Source organism: Pungitius pungitius, chromosome 4, assembly GCF_949316345.1.
Source record: "Pungitius pungitius chromosome 4, fPunPun2.1, whole genome shotgun sequence".
In the NCBI taxonomy this organism is placed as follows: domain Eukaryota; kingdom Metazoa; phylum Chordata; class Actinopteri; order Perciformes; family Gasterosteidae; genus Pungitius; species Pungitius pungitius.
In genome coordinates, this window is record NC_084903.1 from 14,760,739 (window position 1) to 14,781,344 (window position 20,606).

The 20,606-nt window shown below is 43.0% G+C and overlaps 1 protein-coding gene across 1 annotated transcript; it reads right to left on the reverse strand.

Moving 5' to 3' along the window:
• Nucleotides 1–248: 248 nt before the first annotated feature.
• On the reverse strand, nucleotides 249–20,312 carry LOC119228641 (chromodomain Y-like protein 2). Its single transcript, XM_037488460.2, has 7 exons — nucleotides 19,809–20,312; nucleotides 9,285–9,879; nucleotides 6,968–7,191; nucleotides 3,578–3,750; nucleotides 3,294–3,504; nucleotides 3,007–3,150; nucleotides 249–2,910 (listed from the first exon to the last, which is right to left on the reverse strand). The coding sequence occupies exons 1-7, from the start codon at nucleotides 19,830–19,832 to the stop codon at nucleotides 2,761–2,763; spliced, it is 1,521 nt and encodes a 506-aa protein (XP_037344357.1). The 5' UTR covers nucleotides 19,833–20,312; the 3' UTR covers nucleotides 249–2,760.
• Nucleotides 20,313–20,606: the final 294 nt, after the last annotated feature.

Sequence of the window (20,606 nt, forward strand, 5' to 3'; positions counted from 1 at the left end):
ATTCCTTCCTCTGGTGGTCTTCCTCTTGGCCGACGTGTTGACGTTACTGAAAGTTCACATTTAGCTCATGAAATATTTCTTGAGTCCGCTCAATTTGCTAAGTGAATACCAGGTTTGATATGTGACCTCCCAATTCTAGATCAAAGTTATTTAGAAAAACTAAACATCTCATGTTCAGTTCAGTTTTATTAGCTGACTGGTAATAAATGAGTTTTAAAAAACAACAGAGAAAACCCACAAGGTGAAAGCACTTTTTCTTTTTATTGAAGCAGCTCACTCCGTCCATCACAATGAATGGACCAATCTTTAACATATACTTATATTGTAAGGCAACCCAAGGTGTGCTTTGAGACAATGTGGGGGGGGAGACATGATGAAACACGCATTAACAAGACCACACCAGATATTGTGTCAAACCTCTCAAAATCAGTAATTTCACATAAATAATGGCATCGCAGTTACTTTTTTTTAGATATAACTTATTTACTCCAAATTTTAAGCACACTTCAAATATGGTGTAGAGGGAATTTGGATTCAATGCGTATAACAAGTGAAGATATGCATTTAATACCTCATGACACACTGAAAACAACTAATATTTTTATAAGTACATCAAATCAATAAATACATAAAGACCCATGTGTGAAAGGGTCAGTTACATTTACATTAACCGGGTCATTGAAGCCTCTTCTTGGGACCCTAAAGCCAAACAAGAGCTGCTATTGAGTGTTTTAGCAACACAACAAGACTTTAGTTGAAAAAGCAGATAGGGATCTCTCTTGTAAAAAAATAAATACAATCCCAACCACCATTGGTTGATTACTTAAACCTATAGTCTTTGGTTGCCAAACTGCCCGTTAGTTTCTTCTGATAATAGTGGAGTTCTCCATTGTTTAAATGTCCTTCAATGCTTCATCAAACCACTGCAAACATTCCTTACACACAAAGCAAATATAACAAACATACACACTTTGAATTCTGAAATACTACAACGAGTATTTCATTGATCATTTCGTAACTCTAAAACTCTATCCAAATACATTATATGTTAAATTATCCAATAAAGTTTTGATAGTTTACAACAAAGGAACTCTGTCTGAAAAGGTAAGTAATCAAGTGACAATAGAGTTGATACATTGGTTTTTCAATTATCGGACTCATTTTGTTCAACAAAGGTTTTCTGGGAAACCAAAGAACGGTTGATTAGGAGACGTGGCAGTGCACATTCAAATGGTTATCTCTAATAAATACAAAAATAAACTGCACCATTTCTAACTCTACTTACAATATTTATACAAAACATAACCTGGTATTCAGGCAGGCAACACATTTATATGTACAGTATGTTACATGCAATTAGTAAGACACAAGTCTACTTTATATATTATTCTGTGCTGCATGTGTACCACTGTAAAAATGGACAAAATATCTTCAGATTTCTAAGAAACTATTTTCACACACCTACTGTTTTTGGGATAAAATAAGAAGAAAGGAAAAAAGATCCTTACATAAAGGCTACATTGCAAAACACAATTTCTTGGAATCTTGAGTTATCACACGCAGAGAAGGAAGTCGACTCCAGCTACACAAATAGACTGTTGCATTTCCACAATATAGAACATGGATAATTATTGTAGTCACCATGTGATTCATTTGAGGACCAAGCAATTTGATCGCTTTTCAGTGCTCAAAAAAGATCATCTAAAGTCATTTTCTACTCTGAAATGCCAGCAAATGAGGCCTCCAGTGTTCTCTATTTGCACCAAGCGTTCTGATCTGCATTTAAACTCCCAATCCCTGGAGTCTCCAGGGAAAGAAATTAGTCTTTCATTTGTATAAATAAAAGATTAATCACACTGTTGTGAATTTTGTTGAAGTTGATAACTGAAGACAAAAGGATGTTGACCACAAAAGGATGTGTACTTGTACACCAATCACCAGACGGTCACATTAGTAAATGAGAATTCATCTTGGATTCGCATAACAGAAGAAAATGTATGGTGATCGTGATAATGAAAACAAATTTCCTTGCAAACAACATATCTGTTATGTGTGATAAAAACATAAAGAGTATGAACAATAACTAGGGTTGATGATAAACAGCTTATATTTCTATCAATTATCCAGTGTTTCATGAAATTTAAACCAGTCACTGAATGTGACCCTCTGACATAAATGAGCATCTGTGGCCAGTTTTCTTTTGTCCATACGGAGAAGATGGAATGTGCATGAAAGGAGGAAAACAAAAGTGTTCTTATGCAAACTTTGTTTGACACTTCAGAGCATCCAAGGAAAACCCTTAAATTCATAAAGTTACTCTTTTACTCACTTGAAATAAATATATATTACCATGTGCCATCCGACATACATTTGATTTCACACCTGCTGAGAATTTCATAAACACACGAGTCTCTTGTACAGAAACACTCTGCACCTCCCTGAAGAACCTCGGCCGGTGTTTTTTCAAGCAACGCACATCTGGCCCTTTGCTCTTAGACTCCTGGAGAATAAACATCTGAACAGTTCTGGGTCCAATAAATATAAAATACAGGTTGGTAACAAAGGGAGAAGATAATGAAGCTGTTGTTGGTGGACATGAAAGCAAACAGAACTCCAGAAAATCCCCTCTTCTGGGCCAATGGAGACAAAGAGACTTCATTTGTATATTCCTTCAGCATGAGATCCCTCCACTGTCCCCCTGGAAATCCCTCTGTAGATAACCTTCGTTGTAGATTTTCCAGGTGTGGATGATCACTTCTCCTACGCCTTGTTCTGCAGGTAACTGAAGAGTGACTCCAGTCCTTTGGTTGAACACCACAGCTGCTTCAGCATCTGACACTCTTTCTCATTCACTTCCTCCAGGACGGACATGAGCATACTCCTCACCAGGCATTTGGATTCTTCCAAAACCTTTAAAAAACAAACAAACACACACACACAGAGAAAGGTAAAGAGAGTCATTTGGTTACGTGTAACAATAAAGAAAAAGTTAAAAAGGTCACCTACCACTGCATTGCAGGATGCCATTTCCTTCACGCGCAGCATCACTTCTTGGTTAAATGTGGTCGGCCAGAAGACCTGGGACACCAGACCTCGACTGCACGCTTCCTGTGCTGAGAGCTTTCTTCCACAGAACATCATCTCGTTGGCCTGGACAGGAGGGGGGGGGGAGGGGGGGATTTCAATATGGCATGCAATCCAAATGTTGGATTTAGATAAATCAGGTGGTTACAGGAATAATCTAATTAGACAAAGTGGAGTTTGCCAAAGGCCTCCACGTTGCTGTGACCCACCAGTGCTACGCCCAGTATCTGGGGGAAGGTGTAGGAGGAGCATCCAGAGGGGGTGAGGTGGAGGGATGCACATGGAGTTTGGAACCAGGCTCTCTCGCTGGCCCACACCACGTCACACAGGGGCAGGATGGAGGCCCCCAAACCCAGAGCAGGTCCGTTTATTGCCGCCACAATGGGTTTCCTGAAGTGGATGAATGCCAACACAAACTCCCTGAAGGGGCCACAGAACAATCAGTACCAACTCTGTCAGGTGCAAAGAGAGTCGGCGTCAGACTCCTTCTCACCGCAAGGCCTCTGCGATGCGGCCGCTCTCTTTTCTGCGGTCGGTGGACAGACGGCCAATAAGGTACGAGGGCTCCAGGCCACTGCAGAAAACGGTCCCCACGGAGCTGAGCAACAATAACTTGCTGTCATCGGCAGCTGCGTTACCCAGGGCTCGACACACTTCCTTCATGATCTGAAAAGAGAAACGGGAGGAGACGCCTTAAAATCTGAACTCGGCTTACACGTGAAGAAAGGTGGAGAGAAAAATGATGAGATATTGGATATAAATCCTTATTTGTTAATGATTGGGAAGACAATTTGGGGAAAGAATATGTTTATGGTAGATTTAAATACAATTCTGAAGCGAGTCTAGCATGTCAACGTTATAGATGTTTACATGACAACTTGCTGGGCAGATTGTTTCCTCGGCAATTACCTTGTAAATTGCAACAGACCAGTTGGAAAAGGAAGAAAAGTTGTTCATCACAAGGCAACATATGACTTCAGGCATTTTCTCTCTTGATGAATTCTTTGGAAATATTTAAAAGAATTGCAAAGAGAATCAATTTCCAGCAATTGCAGTATGATAACTCATAGCATGCAGTGCCGATGGAGATAATTCCACATCAATAAACAACTTTGCCATGATAGAAAGGCTGAAAGGCACAGAGCATCACATCCCTGTGTGCAGTCTGCAAACACTCTTGCTGCATTTTAAATCAGATTAGCACCCTTGACCCATAATAACCATTCAACCGTAAAGTGAATTTAATTCCACAAATCTCAAAAAGCACATCATCTGTCCGCAGTTTTAACCGGATGTGGTGTGTGTGTGTGTGTGTGTGTGTGTGTGTGTGTGTGTGAGACTAAGAGAGACATTGTTCGAGGATCGCAAATTAAAAAAGCTGCTCTGAAAAAGCAGGGCTGGGCAGATGCCGGCTCCAGTCTGTCACACAGAGAGGAAGCGGAGAGCACTCACAGTGACACCTCAAACACGTTCATAGACCAACCAAAGGTGGTATCCACACCTTAGAAACTTGCAACAGTAACATGAAATCACCACATTTAGGGGTGAGTATATGCATATTGATCAATGATTTTATTCTTGTCTTGATTGTTGTATTTAAGGTTTGACAGATTTAGACCGTTCTGAATCTAATTGTTTTTTTATTTGCATTTTCTGTCGGGCGGTTTTTGATTTCTCGTGTAGAAATTGCTTGGCGGTATAAGCGTGATCCTCGTTGACTCATCCACTGTTCCATACTGAACACACAGTAGTTTACTCTAGAGAGCAGTAGAGTGCCATGGAGATGCTAAATAATAAAATTACAGACAGTAAAGATGATTCACTACACAGTGATTGGGGAATGATTTAGAGACAGTCAATTAGTCCCAGAGAGATTTAAGAGTTCCAATTTAATTTCCCTATAAAATAAAGAATCAACTACTTCTGTTCGCTCATGTACCAAAATATAACAGCAGGTTGTTTTAGTAGTTGTCTCGCTTGACAGAATTATACAATACATACAAAACAGGAACGTGTTTTTAAGTTAGAAAGGAGACAGAAAGAGGACCAGTTAAGAGCTCAGGGCAGCGAGTGTACAGGTAAAAAAAATGTTCATGGATATTTCAGAAGATTTTCAGAAGCCACTCAGCAGGCACATCGGCAGGCTCTCTTTTCCCTGTTGCTTCAAAGACTGAGCGACAGGGAGGGAGCCATCGGAGCCGTTTGATAAACCCACAGCTTACGGGCTTACCCTCACGCATGAAAGTACACACATGAGCAGGCACAGACGCCGTCTTCGGGGCCTGTGAAGTACAGCCTGCCGCGCACACGTCGCTGTATCAAAGCAAGAGGCTCCCTTCATGGAAGATCTAAGACACATCATACAGTCATATAATCGGAGGGGAGAAAAAAAAAATCTGTGTATATAGATTCATGATCCAAAGGCTGATGATTGTGATTATTATATACCATCATCGGTGGCTAAACTCACTGTTATACGATAACGGACCTCTGAGGAATCTGTATGAAACAGACTCAGTTTTCTAAATGTCAACTTCCAAAAGAATCCTGTTTCAAATGTTTATTTGAATACTGGAATTTCCTTGATTTACGTGACTAATTTTCCAAATGGCAAAGTAAATTGTATATATTCATCCAAATCGCATGTGGCCTCGTCACTCAGCAGGGTCGACATTTGTTAGGCGCAGAGTAAATGCATCTTGAAGGCCTATTGCCTCATGACAAAAGCACAATACATAGGCCGTACTTTTCAAGAATTCAACAGAAGAACATAAAAATGTTTCAATAGTTGTGAAAAAGAGCCTGAGAGCGAACAGACGGGGGAAAGCTTCTACTGAACTGTGAAAAAAAAGAGGACACTGAATACTTCTAGGGGATAATTTAATGGAGCAGCTTGTTGTTGATTGGAGTGTGCAAATGAGCAACCAATCACTGGCTGGTGGGTTCCTGCAGGCAGCCTCTCCGAGTGGATCATAACAGTGCAAGAAGCTGCAGCATCCCAGCATCATTCATTTCATCTCCCCATTAGTCTCTTCATTGAGAATGGCTCGAAATAAAGCAGCACATTGTGACAGTGGCCAATTCTAGTCCTACACATAAACACTAGAGGGAAAGTGTTGGATCCCATGTTAAAATGACAGGCTCTGATAAACCTCGTACATCCCTGTCCATCATTGTCACAGATTGCAACAGATCACAGCACAACTCCAGAATGAACAGTCTGTTCTGCCACTACGGTTGTGATTGATACACAGTTAGCAGGTGATGGACAGATTGCTGGGGGACTGGGAGAAAACGCGGCCAGTGGATCTCAGTTGGGACTCCACCATGTGGGTGCAACAAAGAGAGAGGCGTGTGAAATTGAAAGCCTTCAACTGTGGAACGGCGCCGACCCTCCACCTGGGGTGTTAAAATCTCACCAATGTGTGAGATTTGAAGTGTTCCCTTATTGGACGAAAGACACATAAACCCCAGGGTGTCCCTGTGACACGGCCATGACATCACCAAGGCTTTAAAGGCCGCCGCATAACTTCACCCTCTACTGTCCACATACCACTCAGTCTGCCAAAAGACTACAAGGGATACTAACCCTCTGAAGAAAAAGAAAAGAAATATATGTACCCCTAATTACGCTCCGCAATTTGAGGGCAATTCTGTATTAAACCCCCTAACAATCTTTTGTCAATACACACACTCTTTTTCAACAACGCCCTGCGTGGGATTCATGCAGCTCATCATATAAAAGCCCAGTTTTCAAAAGCTATACAAGGGCACCTTTCTCATTTGCTGGACATTTCCCAAACAGCGCTACATGACATCGATACACTGATGCCCGCCCGACAAACACAACACCGAATGGACAAACGTGCATCCCGGATCTCACCTCAGGTGTCAGAGCGTTGTTGTCCGTCGTTTGGCTGGAGAGCAGGACGTGCGTGAAGCCTTCCTCCTTCCGCACCACGATATCTCGGAATCGACAGTGGCTCTCGTTTTGTCGCACGTTGTACCTGAGCCGCTTGTCGAACACGTAGCCTTTCTCCTCGGCCAACTTCCGCTTCACCGAGCTGTGCAGATGCATCTTGCCATTGGACAAAGGGGTGCCTGACACTGGGAGGTGTGGGGAGGGGGGGGGGGGGGACATAACACATGAATAAATAAATAGGTTGGAATTCGTTGAATTGAGAATTTGTTGATTACATTAATATTTCACACTTGGGTACCGCAAACCGAGCAACATTTATCACTGTTGTGATTGAGCCTGATGTGGGAGCCGAGTAATCTAATCTCAATAGATGAAAGACTAAAGAGCCTCGAGTTAAGCACTGTGCGAGTCCTTCATCTGAGCTAGAACGATGCAGGAGTCGGAATCAAAGATGCAAAAATAAGCCACACATCACTACAATCAGTTTTTTCCCCACCAGAGCAAACTGACGTGATGCCTCATCTGTCAACGATGAGAAGAGCAATGCAAAAGCTACAGTTTTCACAGTAAAGTGAGTTTGACACAGTATGTGTGAGTGGAGACTTTGAACCACATCGAAGCTCTCAATGGGAGCCTCTGTCGGTGTTTCTAACCATGAGTGATTTCAAGATGAATAATGCAGTGAATCTTCAGTCGGCCCTTAAGAAATCAGGACAACTCGACTTTGGGGTTGGCCACTGATTGAAACTGCAAAAGAAAACTAAATTAGAAAAAAAAGGTATTCTTCTTGCAAATTAAAGTCTTGGTTGGTTCCTCAAACAAACCCAATTATCCTGCGTTTAACCTCTTATTTAAAATATTTATTATCAAAGAGAATCTCCGATGAAGAGTCTGTTTCAATTCAATTCAACAAAGGAAGACCATGAAAAGACACCAGCCGGCATCCAAGGCCTTTTTCAGTCATTTCAAATGGTTGAAGGACAAGAGGCTGCGGCTTTGGCCTCACCGATGCTTGACAAATTTACGGACGATAAGGAGCCGCTTTTGGAAAGTGGTGCAGAAAGCTCCCATCAGCTAATGACATTTGCAAAATCCATGTGTGCGCGTACCAAGTTTATTGAGAGCTCATAATTCAGAATGAATTAATATCTCACTTAGTTTATGGACCTCACTTTTCTGTGGTAGCAGGTGGTTAGGTAATTAGGATCCATAGTGACTGACCGACCAATAGCTAAAACTGAGCCTCATAATAATTTCACAATCCAGGGAATCCAGGTCTCACTATCAAGATGTGAGTGCACATCTAACGGACTCTTTATATTTACATCCTCACATTCTGGTGGGAAACATTTAATAACATGACAGCATAACCAAATACCAATAAGAGATGGCATCAGAAGCACATAAATAACACCAATGTACACACGCTCATTGTACTGCTAAAGGAATGTTTTGTCCTCATGCGGTCAGCTGCCTTTACATTTTCCTTTTAGGGGTATTATTCACAGTAAGAATGGACAAAATCCACATTTATCTTAACAAAGAGATGAGTGTAGTGTAGTCGGATATGAATAACAACCGATCTAAAAAGGCATGTAATGATTAACTATGGTGGTGCAGGCCTGGTCATGGACTGTGACCCAACAGTGAAATTTAAAAGGTGTTATCAGCTGCTCCTGTGGTAAAGAACCATAGCGGGAGGCTTTAACAGCGTGTCAGCGCATGTCTCTATAAATGTGCGCCTGCTACTAAAAAATACTGAATGTATCTATCAAGAAATAGAAAATGTCATTGCATTTTACTACCATAATTATCAGGAACTTTTTATTGACTATATCATTCATATCCATGTAGAAAACTCCATCACTATATTTTTTCATTAGGAACAAGTGAATGCCAGTATATCGGCATTAGCTATTTTTACCGTTTTCCCTTTCCATGTTCTAAGGCAATACCTAACCAGGATATTTACATATTTGTAGCAGAGATTTTAATTTACCTCAAACACTCAGTTGATGTGTCATTTCCCAATGTTTTAATTCCAATCTCTGATGAGTACAAACTACCCCATGTATTCATTTGTGTCACTACAGCTCAAATATAAATATGGATTAAATTACAACCCTTATCCAAACATGCGGTGCAAACTACTTGACTTTTGAGTAAAGTTTTTTTTTCCAAGAGGTTTATTAGTAATTATTTGCAATATTACAAGTTTAAAATGAAGTTGTTTGCCTGACTATTTAAAAATTGTATTCAATTTTCTTTTTAAACTTACCTAGCTCAGCGGTGAACTTCTGTCCAGCGGCATCCATGCTTCCTAGTTCTCTGTCCACTCTGTGGGACCTGGCTGCTGCCCTGTACACGAGAGGATCCATCTCCCCATTCTGCAGTCCGTTCTGAGGAACCCTCGCTGGAGGAACAAAGCGGGGCCCTCCCGGTGGACCCACGGCCTTGTACGTCATCACTTTGCCAATTCTGTCCCCGAGGGCATGCTTCCCGGGTCCAACACCCACCTTCCTCTGCTTCTGAGTGGGTGCTGTCGCCCCACTTCCAATCCCCAGAGCGGCTCCAACTCTGACCCCAACAGCCGGGCCGCACGTCCTTTTCTTCTTCCGGGCCTCGGCCCGAGCTTTGGAGTTTTCTGTAGCAGATGGCTGGCTGCTGATGAGGAGCTGTGGACGATTTTTTGGAACCTTGTGCCGTTTGTGTGAGTGCAGCCTGGAGCTGTTGAACTGGTCAATGAATTCCTCGCAGTGCAGTAGGTGGTGCTCGGGCTCCCATGTGTCTTCCTTGCTTCCATAACCTTTCCACCTTATCAGGTACTCCCACTTCCCCTTCTTGTCCCGCCTCTTGTCCACAATCCGCTCCACCTGAATGCAGGACATTAAAAAAGGTTAAAAAAAATGTTTTAAAAAAGATAATTTTTACTACACAGATTCTCACTGTCTAAATACTGCTGTTTAACAGACGTAGACACGTGAAGTCGATTTACTAATTAACCTGACCGGCAAAAATATTCACAGTGCATTATAAAAAAGGCAGTTAGATGCTAAAGCTTATAACAAGAAATAAAATGTCATTCATATAGCGTACAAAAATGAAACAGCTCATAAAACAATAGCAGCTCTCTGTGGGAGTGTGCGGCCTCCTTGTGGGTGGAGTTAATGGCCAAGCACCACACACACAGGTGCATTGTGGGTCTGGCAGCCACAACTTTGAAGTTTGCTATGAAAATTCATGATCCCCTGAGGATGATTCCTTTTGTTTGTATTCATGTGCACAGTAAATAGTATTGCACTGTTTAATGTGGAGTTGTATTTTTTCGTTGAGTGTCCCATCTTACAAAAGGTACATTTTGTGACAAATGTCAAGTACAAGATAAAAGCCCCCTGCGGAAGATTGATAAGACACCAGAGCTGAGCTGCTGTCTGATATCATGAAGAAACAACAGCTTCAAAGTAAAAAAACAAAGTGGAAATGTATATTCTATGATAGCATCAAGTCAGCAGAGACCACACCCCAGCAAATGTTACTATTCACACAGTCACCTCAAGGGATGGGGAGACATGAAGGACTTCAACAAGGTGTCTTTTTGTCTGTCTCGCTATCATAAGAGAGACGGCCTGTCGATTGTTTCCCTGTGGTGACTTTTTACAGCACAAATAAACAGAACCTACATTTTCCACACAGCACTAAGGTGCTGCATTGCCAGAATGAAGCGAACGCTTCACCCTGTCCGTTTGCTGCGGTGTCTCTGCTTTACCTGTGTGTGTGTGTGTGTGTGTGTGTGCATGCGTACGGGTCGACCAGACGCACCTGCAGCTCTTAACACATCCACGGCCCAGACAGAGAGCAGGGAGAGGAGAGACGGAGACAGCGACGTGACCGGGTCGCTCTGCTCTGATTAAATCCTCACCTGCTCACTGCTATGGGGGGGGGGCTTCACACCCGAACAACAGCTGATACCCAGAAAGCAGCACAGCACTGTGAGACGGAAAGGACTGGCTCTCTGCACATGCAGATACACACTTAAGGTGGTCATAAGTGATGGTTGAGAGGGATTACTTTTGTATCAGTCTGTAGATTTGTTTTCATGAAAAAGCTGCATAATTTTAAAGTACAGAAGTTATCTTCTATGAAAGATCAGAATACACCCCCCCAAAAAAGGAGCATTTATTCATACATTGGGATAAAATTGTTAATTGCATTCATTTGGCCAGGAGAACCGTCAGATAATGACGCCAAATGTCCACTTAAATTATTTGCAGTGAGTGAACAAATTGAGCGTAAAGAGGGACTGTAGGGGGAACTAGAAACATCCTTGTCACAATGTACAGCGTGAAATGAGAATATTAAAGGGAAGTTAACCTAAGATCTCAAGTTAGGTGAACAATAATTACAATAGTGTCATACAAGAGTGTCATCATGAGGCTAAATACACAACTTCAGATTTCTAGATGTTCAAACTTCAGAATTGGAAAGTGTACGCTGGAGGATTTAATGTGAGTGAATCATGTTCATTTGACAGGTTGCCAATCAACCTGTCGTTAATATGTCAACACACTCAAAATGAGCAACAAATTAAAAACTGCAGATTTCTAACACATTTCAGACATGTTGTACACATGTCGGCCCTTTCATGCCGACAAACACATTTAGCATTTTAACAATCACACACACAAACATATCAGACGCAATGTATGGCTGAAGACTGAATGCAACAGTTTGTTCTTTAAGACTCTGATAAGTTCAAGTGCATGTTAAACAGTACTCATAAGTATATAGTACGAGGGACGCTTAACATTGGTGGCCATGAGCCTGATGAATACCGGTGGGAAAATTTCATCAGCGACTTAAGTGCAGCTGTGGTAATAACTGCTCATCATGTTCTCAGATGTGCTGAGCACATTAACAGCAGCAAACAGCCTCTGATGGCCGAGCCGCAGGGCTGTCACACAAATGATTAGGTTGCTTACACTCCCAGACACTGTCACGCATAACGGCATTTCAGAGACAGACGCATGCAAAGTAAGAAGGGCAGAGAAGGAAGGAAAAAACTCGCTGGACTTCACAAAGACCGGAGCAGTTTAGAAACACCTGATTTTTCAAACAGCAAGGATGACATGAGGCCCGATACTTAAAGACTCCTTCTACATTAAGCCATCCAAAATATTTAAAACACCATTTGTATGTTAAACCAACAAAGGGGTTCCGGGTAGTTTTGCCTACAGTGAAAAGCCGGAACAATCAAGGTCTTCTATTGAAACAACCTCACAGACAACCTTTGGCGTGTGGGACGCACACAACTGGAGGAAGACAGACTTCAAAATAAGAACAAATGATAAATTAGTAATTGTATGCTTTAAATACAGGTTATGACAACAGCTGTGCTATGTGTTTGACTGTATTGACGTTGGAAACGAACGTTCACAGAGGCGACCAAAGGTTGTCTTTAACTTTACTGCGTCGCATACCCAAAACCAACACTGCAGCATCGAGGTCTGGTTTAATCAAATACACTGTGACACCAGGTCCTCACACACTTCTACAAACGAGGAAGTACTCTTCTAGCACACACCCCAACTGGTCCTGAAGATAGAAACACCCCTGTCCACACCTGTGAAATTACTAATATCCAAGCCACACTAAGAACCTGCAGTAGGACCAAAACCTATGACCGCATTCAGCCCAAAGCAAGGACCATCACGTGTAACAAAGAGGACGAGGATGTCCATGCAGTGATACATACTGCTGTTGAGTTCACTTTTTGTAAATAGCTGGGTTCAAGTGGGGACATGGAACTTGTTTGTAGTTATGCAACACCCCCTGTGTTACCAAAGTTATGGTGTCGTTTATGGCCACAGCGGGGAGGATGAAGGCTCTGGCTGTACTCTACCTGTCCGTCGCTGAATCACGGACAGAGCGAGTGGGTAGCTGCTTAAGAGCCAGCTATTTCCCTTAGGCCTCCTAGGAGTGTTGGACTTAAACGGACAGATGGCCACACACACAAAATGAAAGCTAATGTCGCCTCGTTTTCTGAATGAACGGGCAGCAAGACGTTTACAATAGTAGTAAACTAATGTTATATTATTAAATGAATGTTATGTTTACAGCTAGTTGAGATGTGCCTCAAATGACAGAAAAGAGTATATTGTTATAACACAATCCCTTTTTCTTCTCTCTTGTGTTCATACTGGAATGGGCCCCATCTCCATTAAGATCAAAGCTTATCTTATTGGCAGCAAAGCCAAAGATCACCACCATCGCCTGACATTAAAAGTAAATCTTTTGGAGACAGAAAAACACATTTGCATAGTGATCAAAGAAAGGTTGCTATGAATCAAGGTTTACAATTACAGTGTGACACACATGGGACCACATCGTAGTTTGTTTTCACCTCACCTGCGTGTTTACTAACTCTCCTGTCATTTCAGATCCTCCCACATCATCAGCTCATTACCCTCGCCTGGTTCTCCTTGCCCTGCTCACCTGCAGCACAACCCCGTGTCACTATTTAAGCCTGTAGCATTCTGCTGTGTCTTGTGTGTATGCAAAGTGTTCCAGCGTTTCTGAATTAGCCCCATATCCTTCTGTTCTGACCTTTGACCACGTAGTCTCTGTCTGCCTGTTTCGGATTTGTCTGCCTGTCTGGTTGCCATCCTGGTTCTGACCCTGCCTGTTTTTCGTCTACGGATTCCCTGTCTGCCTGCCTGTCTGTCTGGATTGGTTTGCCTACTGAAGGATCTCCCGGGTTTTGACCTTGCCTGAAATTTCAGTAAAATCCACCTGTCTCACCCTTCGTTGTCTGAGTCGTGCTTTTGGGTTCCTTCTTTCACTGGTACCAGTAACCGCGACATATAGGCCAGTGCAAACAGAAGGCTGCGTCTTATGCCGTTAGTGGAAAAAATGAGGTCGCCACAGAGTGCGAGGCTGGGCGAGGCCCATACGCACCCAACGTGCTGAAGCATTCAACAAGTGTCATACCAGTGGGTGGGTTTAGTATTCTCTCTTTGGACCAGTGAGGGTAAGAAGAAACATGGCTGCCATTAGTGCTGTCCATGGTGCTATTAACTGTTCTACTGGTGGCAGGTCTTCAATCCCAGTGTCCGCTGGCTAACGGATAGTAGCCGAGAGTCTACAACCTGCAGTTCAGGCTTTCAAAAGGGTTTTACTCCATGCCGTCCTCAGCTTCTAAGCATGATCTCCTGCCGATGGAGTGCAAGGTGGGTAATTAATCGGAGATATGCCCTCTCAGACTGACCGGGTCAAACATGGGGGGGGGGCTACAAAGGTTCTCTAGTAATAAGAGTTATTGTCAGGAAAACTCCAGCATGGCCTCTCTAAGATGTGAATGGGGATCTCCATCGGAGGCTGACCCACACTAAAGAGTGAGCCTTTACTGGCACAGGGTTGCCTCTCACTTCACTTTTGTGAAAACTCATTTTGTGTCACTGTGGAAATGTTTTCTGGTGGCAAAAACAATTTATTTTTTAAAGTCTATGGGCAAAACAACTTTGTCTGCACCTAATGATGCGTCATGATTAGCATGGTGACATTCAAACACAACATATCATTATTATGGCACATTTTGACAGCACCCTTTATTTATATGAATTGTTTTTTTGCTCAAAAAAAAAAAAAGAAGCTATTTCGTAAATGTAAAAATGAATCCATCAATTTTGGTGCCCTGTGATGAACTCTGACGTTGTGTATCTGACCTGCTGATGGACCAGGGGTCGGGCATTTAGCGGATTTAGGCACATCTGCCTGGCTTTCCCTGTGAAGGGAATCATGACGATGGTCACGCTTCAGGCCCGCCTGGAGAACGTTCCAGAACCCACTGAGGCACAAAACTGCTTCAAACCCTGGTGGCGCGCTGGTGTAGCTCCTCTTCTGACTACTACAGGGGATGTCCAAACACGTGGGGCTTTCCCGACAAGCAGCAATGTGGCCGAGCCCTAGATGGCAAAGTCGATGGATTTAAATGGCCGTCCTCAAACCACTAATTCTTACATAAAGTCCTCAAACAGCTGTGTTATCAAAGTGCAAAATCATTGTGCATGTCTAAATCCGCGCGGACTGTCCTCACCAGCTGCTGACAGCCAACGTCAACCAGTTCTCGTCCTGCCGATTCAAAATGTGGTAAATATGAAAAGGAAAAGAAAAGGGTCCTTGTGACATCTGTAAGGCTAACTGTTTAACTTTCTTTCTCACAAACGTTTGTCTGTTATAAAAAGTCCTACATTAGACTTATTATTTTGGCAACTACAACCCTCCTTGAGGCTCTTGCAAATCCCATATGCACCATTTTAGTCTTTTTTAAGCCTTTTTAATCTTATCCTATTACTACTATTACTACTGCATAACCCCTAGATACACATTCCATGCAATGAGGAGAGGGGAGCAACATGCTAACTGCATCTGTTCAACAAATAGAGCATTTTATTAGTCAACGTAGTTTTTTACACTGTATTGAAGCATATGTTGAATGAATATTCTTGTTGGTTGTGCTCCTAGTTCGGGTCTTACTTCCATAGTCTTGTGGGTTTCACTGCCTTTCAGCGGTGCAAATTAGCATGACGCAGCGTGGACAGACCTGTGAGCACACCCAATGTGATGTCAGGGTGTGCACTACACTCCCTAACAGACCATTGTATGTTCCTCTCACCGTGCTTAGGGCTGGAGATGCTGAAACAGCATTTGGCAGCTGTGGGAGGACATGCCCACCTCCTTCCTTCCAGCTTATACTGAAACGCCAACTGTTACTAAACTGCTTTTATCCGTGCAACTTGTGCCTTTTATCTGCCTCCTTCTTGCACCAGAGGAAGTTTTCTCCACAATGAAGCAAAAATAGTTGTCCACTCTCCACTACCACCGATTTCTAGATGTGCAAACTGAACAAATACATTTTTGATAATTCCTTGTCATTAGCTGTCTATATCTTGTTTATTCCATTTAAGAGACATTGGTAAACTAAGATCTGTCTTACCTACAGCTGAACTAGAGATGATCCTACGTGCCTTATCGCTTCTTACATTGATTTTTGTGCACTTTTCTCCTCACTCAGTACGTCTCTAATTAACCGTTCGCAGGTGATCCAGAAGGATGCAGTCAGGTTTCTTAGCCATGATAAATAGTTGGTCTCACCACCACACTCAGATGTCTTCACTAGCTCCCTGTAGCGTTTAGGATCCATTTTTAAATCCTCACTCACAGAGCACTACACGGTCAGACTCCTGCATATGTGCCTGAAATATTTCGCCCTTATTTACCAGCTCGCTCTCTCAAGACAAACTTGTTACATTTTCTGTCCGTCCCACGCCTTTAAGACCCGTGGGGACCGAGCTTTTGAGGCGGTAGCACCGGAGCTATGGAATGCTCTGCCTGCCCCCCTGAATGTTTGCCAATGATGTGACTTTGGTTCAAAATCAGCTCCAGATATACCAGTTTGCACTGGAGTAGAATTCATGCTCAAAGTCTGCATTTTTTAAATATTATTATGCCTTCTGAAACCGATTTCCACAGCGTCATTAAAAACTTTCCAAACATCATCCCTTTTGGGTTCAACAAACTGCAGGCGTTGTCGGGTCCCTTGTCATTTCCACTGAAGTCGATATAAAAGAATCCACTGCCTGCCAAAAGACACCAATTGCTTAATCCCATGGGTTTTCAAGGGTGTGTACCTTCATATGAAACAGCATGCTTCTAATTGAAGAAAGAAAATGTTGATCTTGAAGCTGGATTTATAGTATGAAGTACAGGGCGTCACGCGGTAGATGCCCATAGCATCGCTTTAGATGAGCACGATGTTGAATTACATTACATGTCATTTAGTTGACGCTTTTATCCAAAGCGACATTGCATTATAACCCATGTGTTACATTTAGCCTGGGGAGCAATTAGGGGTTAGGTGTCTAACTCAGGGACACTTGGACATGGCACATGGGGCAGCCGGGATTTGAACCACCAACCTTACAGCTCCCAGCGCATCACACTACTCCATGCGCCACCATCGCTCCGAATTGATGTGAGCCGGGGGGTTTGTAACAGGAATTTCTTTGGCAGCTTTGTATTATTGAATAGAATCATTCATTTTTAACTTTGATCTCCTAAACTTGCAGAGGAGAAACCAAACCGATCAATGACAGATCCTGTTAGTGGTAAAACAAGGAAGAAATTGAGCTATAACCAAAAGCCACTTCTACTCAGTTAAAACTCATTTAAATCTGCTAAACTGGGATGCTCATCATGTAACGTTACCGTTCTGTTATTTATTTGCTCCGTTATTGTGTTCTTACTTTTACTCTTTTTAGAATGTAAAGCTTATACCTATTATATTTAAATTATTGCTCTGAATGTCGAATGTTGGTTGTTTAACAGCTGTTTTATGTAAATATTAAGACCATAGTAAGATCAAAGTGATCATTAAGCATACAGTGGGGACTGTTAACACATTTAAAAAATGAACATGAATAGAACATAAATGATTAAGATTGCTAAATAAAAGCAAATAAAACATTTGCAAACAAGCATCCCAAATTCAGTAGATTGTACCATAGTTCTAAGTATATTATAAGTGGTATGAGAACTTGAGGGTTAATGTATCTCAAGGCTTATTGTTCCATGCAGTTGCTGCGATACATATAAAAGCTTCCTTTACACATTTTGTTCTGATTGTGGGGACAGCAAAACACAAAAAGTCATGATAACGGACAGTTTTGAAGAATAGGGGAACCTCAAATTAGGCTACATTTATTAAAATAGTAACTAGGCTGTCTACCAATCATTTTGTGTGCATACAGGTATAAGCATTGAATGTGCTCCGTAAACAAAAGCAACTGATCCCAGCAGCTGTTGTCTTCTTAACTACATTGTGGAATTAACAATGACATTGTTCTGTTTATTCACTGTGCTTCAGCTGCAATCAATGCATGGACAAAGTCAGCAGTAAAACGCGCCTTTAGCCGCTACTACTTTCACACATCAGCCTACATATCAGAGCTTAATGTCATGAGGCCACTACCCTTTTTTTCCCAATTAAGAATGAGATCAATGACGTATTTTTCCAGTGAGGCACACAGAAGATCCAAATTTAGGAACACTCAAAACTGTAGCTCTTACAGGCTAAATACTGAATTAGGAGAAAATCGATCCGGAGAATGACTTCGATTTATGGAACATGGTTTCAGCCCCTTTTTCTCAGTCCTGTAGATTACTGCTTACTCATCCCAAAGCAAAATCAGCCCATGCTCCACCTCGTAGAATATCTTCTTTCTAAAATAGCTACCTTCTTAATTCCTATTTTCAATCTCCTGTGGCTCCATCCAATGAACCACTCTGCATAACACTATTAGTTAGGTTATCGGTGCTGGCACTCCAATGCGCATAGTCTTGAAAATAATTACTTATATTAATTATAAAATCCAATAGGACACACTGTTTTCTAGATCTACATTTTTCCTTTGATTAAAAGCTGTAAGGCACCAGCCAACTCTGGTCAGCTGATCAATTTTGGTCATCGCTGGTGGAGCTGTTGACACGTCAGTAGGGAAACAATTCAACGATTAACAGACTGTCGATGTGCCATCCTCGCCAACGCAAAAACAAAAGCTCCACACAAAATGAGTCAGTGTCTGGTAACCACACTGTGTTGCTGCAACTTGAGGCAGGTTACACATCAAACCATTTTACTCTAAAGAATAAACAGCAAATTCACTACTAGTATTCTCATTTGTACTCTGTTGCTACTACGTGGGGCTTCAATCACACAACTCCATGGTACGTCTCAATCACACACACACACACACACACACACACACACACACACACACACACACACACACACACACACACACACACACACGTTATGTATGCTCTATGTTTTTTAAACACGGTCAACCTATTGCCTTCTAAAAGATGTGCAACCTTACCTAAACATTCATCAGAGGATCCCCAACTTTATTTTCATACACCATCATGGATTGTCTGAAATGTGTCATGTAACTTTCTTTGAAACATGGAAAGACTTGTTCTGTCCAATTATACATTAGTTTTGACCTTCTGAGTCACCGTAGACATCGAGCCACCATCGGCCGTCATCTGTCACCGCTACGACCTAAAACCCATGACACCATGTCAGCATGACACAGGCTGTTGACAATCGGATGTAGAAGAACACACTTCGTGCACATTCCTGCCGCCCATGTGGGCAACTTTTACGCCCCCCCCCCCCCCCCCCCTGAAAAAGAAACTGTCGGGGTTCTTGATTTGACGTGAAACAAGGCTCCCGCATACTTCTTCACAGCTCGACAAGAAATAAAAACGGGCGTCACGCATTTAGAGAGTGGAAGACGGTCGCGATGTCCGAGCCCCCCCACCCCCCACCCCCACCTCCCTCCTTTGGCACGTAGTGCGCACCTTGAGAACCATCACTCCGGTCTGGAGACATTCACCGCGCCGCTGTCACTTTACCACCACTTTCAACTCGGCGACGGAGTTCAGCCCGCGGATCGGCACGTTATCTTCTTTCGTAGAGGGGGGGGGGGGGGAAGAGGGGGGGGGAGGAAGGGAGAGAGCAACAATCGCGACAAAGTGTATCGGAAGCGACGCAAAGTGCGAGCACACATTAGCGACGCTTGTCTTCGCGAAAAGCACGAGAGCGTTTAGTTTCGCCTGTTAAAGGGCTTAGTACACCGCTTTTTCTTCTCTTTTTGACGTACGCGACGCCCTCCCCTTTACTTCCTAATTCCACTATTCGTCTGTATCACAGAGCATTTCCCCTGGACGCGGGTTATCTTACCTCGTAAAGGTCTCCTGAAGCCATTCTTTAGGGTGCGGACTCCGGCGGCGCGGCGTTCTTGCCTGCCGTGTTGGCTTCTTTCCCTCCCTCTCTCCCCCCCCCCCCCTCTCGCTCTGTCTCTCTCTCTCTTCTTTTTTTTTGGACCCTACACTCTCTCGGTGTTCCGGCGAAAGCCCCGGTAGACGGGAATTAGCGAGCAGCCGTGTTATTCTGAGCAATCCGCAGTTAGCAGATCAGCAGACAGCGTCAATCGAGCCCGGCGCGGCGCGACGGATCGTTCCACACTTAGAACAAACAACCGTCGGGGCGGTGCTGTTTACCCGGAGAGAGACCTAAGTGGAGGACACGAAATTAGTCCCCGGCTAAGAAGGCTCGAGCCGGATGGTCTGCACGCGCCCCTCTGTTGCAATCCGACCACCCCGACGGGAGGTGACACGCCGGATGGATGGCGTGTCTCGCGCTTCTAAAGAGGCTCCGCGCCGAGGACAGTTTGTGTTCGGATCCCTCTACCTGTACACTTCACCGTCAGCGGATGAACAGGGAGGAACCTCGATCCAGGAAACACCTGGGACACCTTCAGCTGGAGCTATTCATGACAGAATGGTTACTTACAGGAAGCTGCGAAGCTACCACGCGTATTGGCATTTATGACATTCATGTTTGGGCCAATCAACTTTCATTGAACTGAATGTCCACAAAAAAATGAGCAATATTTCGACAACGTTAAAATAATGTGTTACAAGAAAAAAAAACCCGACATGTACAATTTCACGTTTGTTTTACAATCACCCTGTTGCA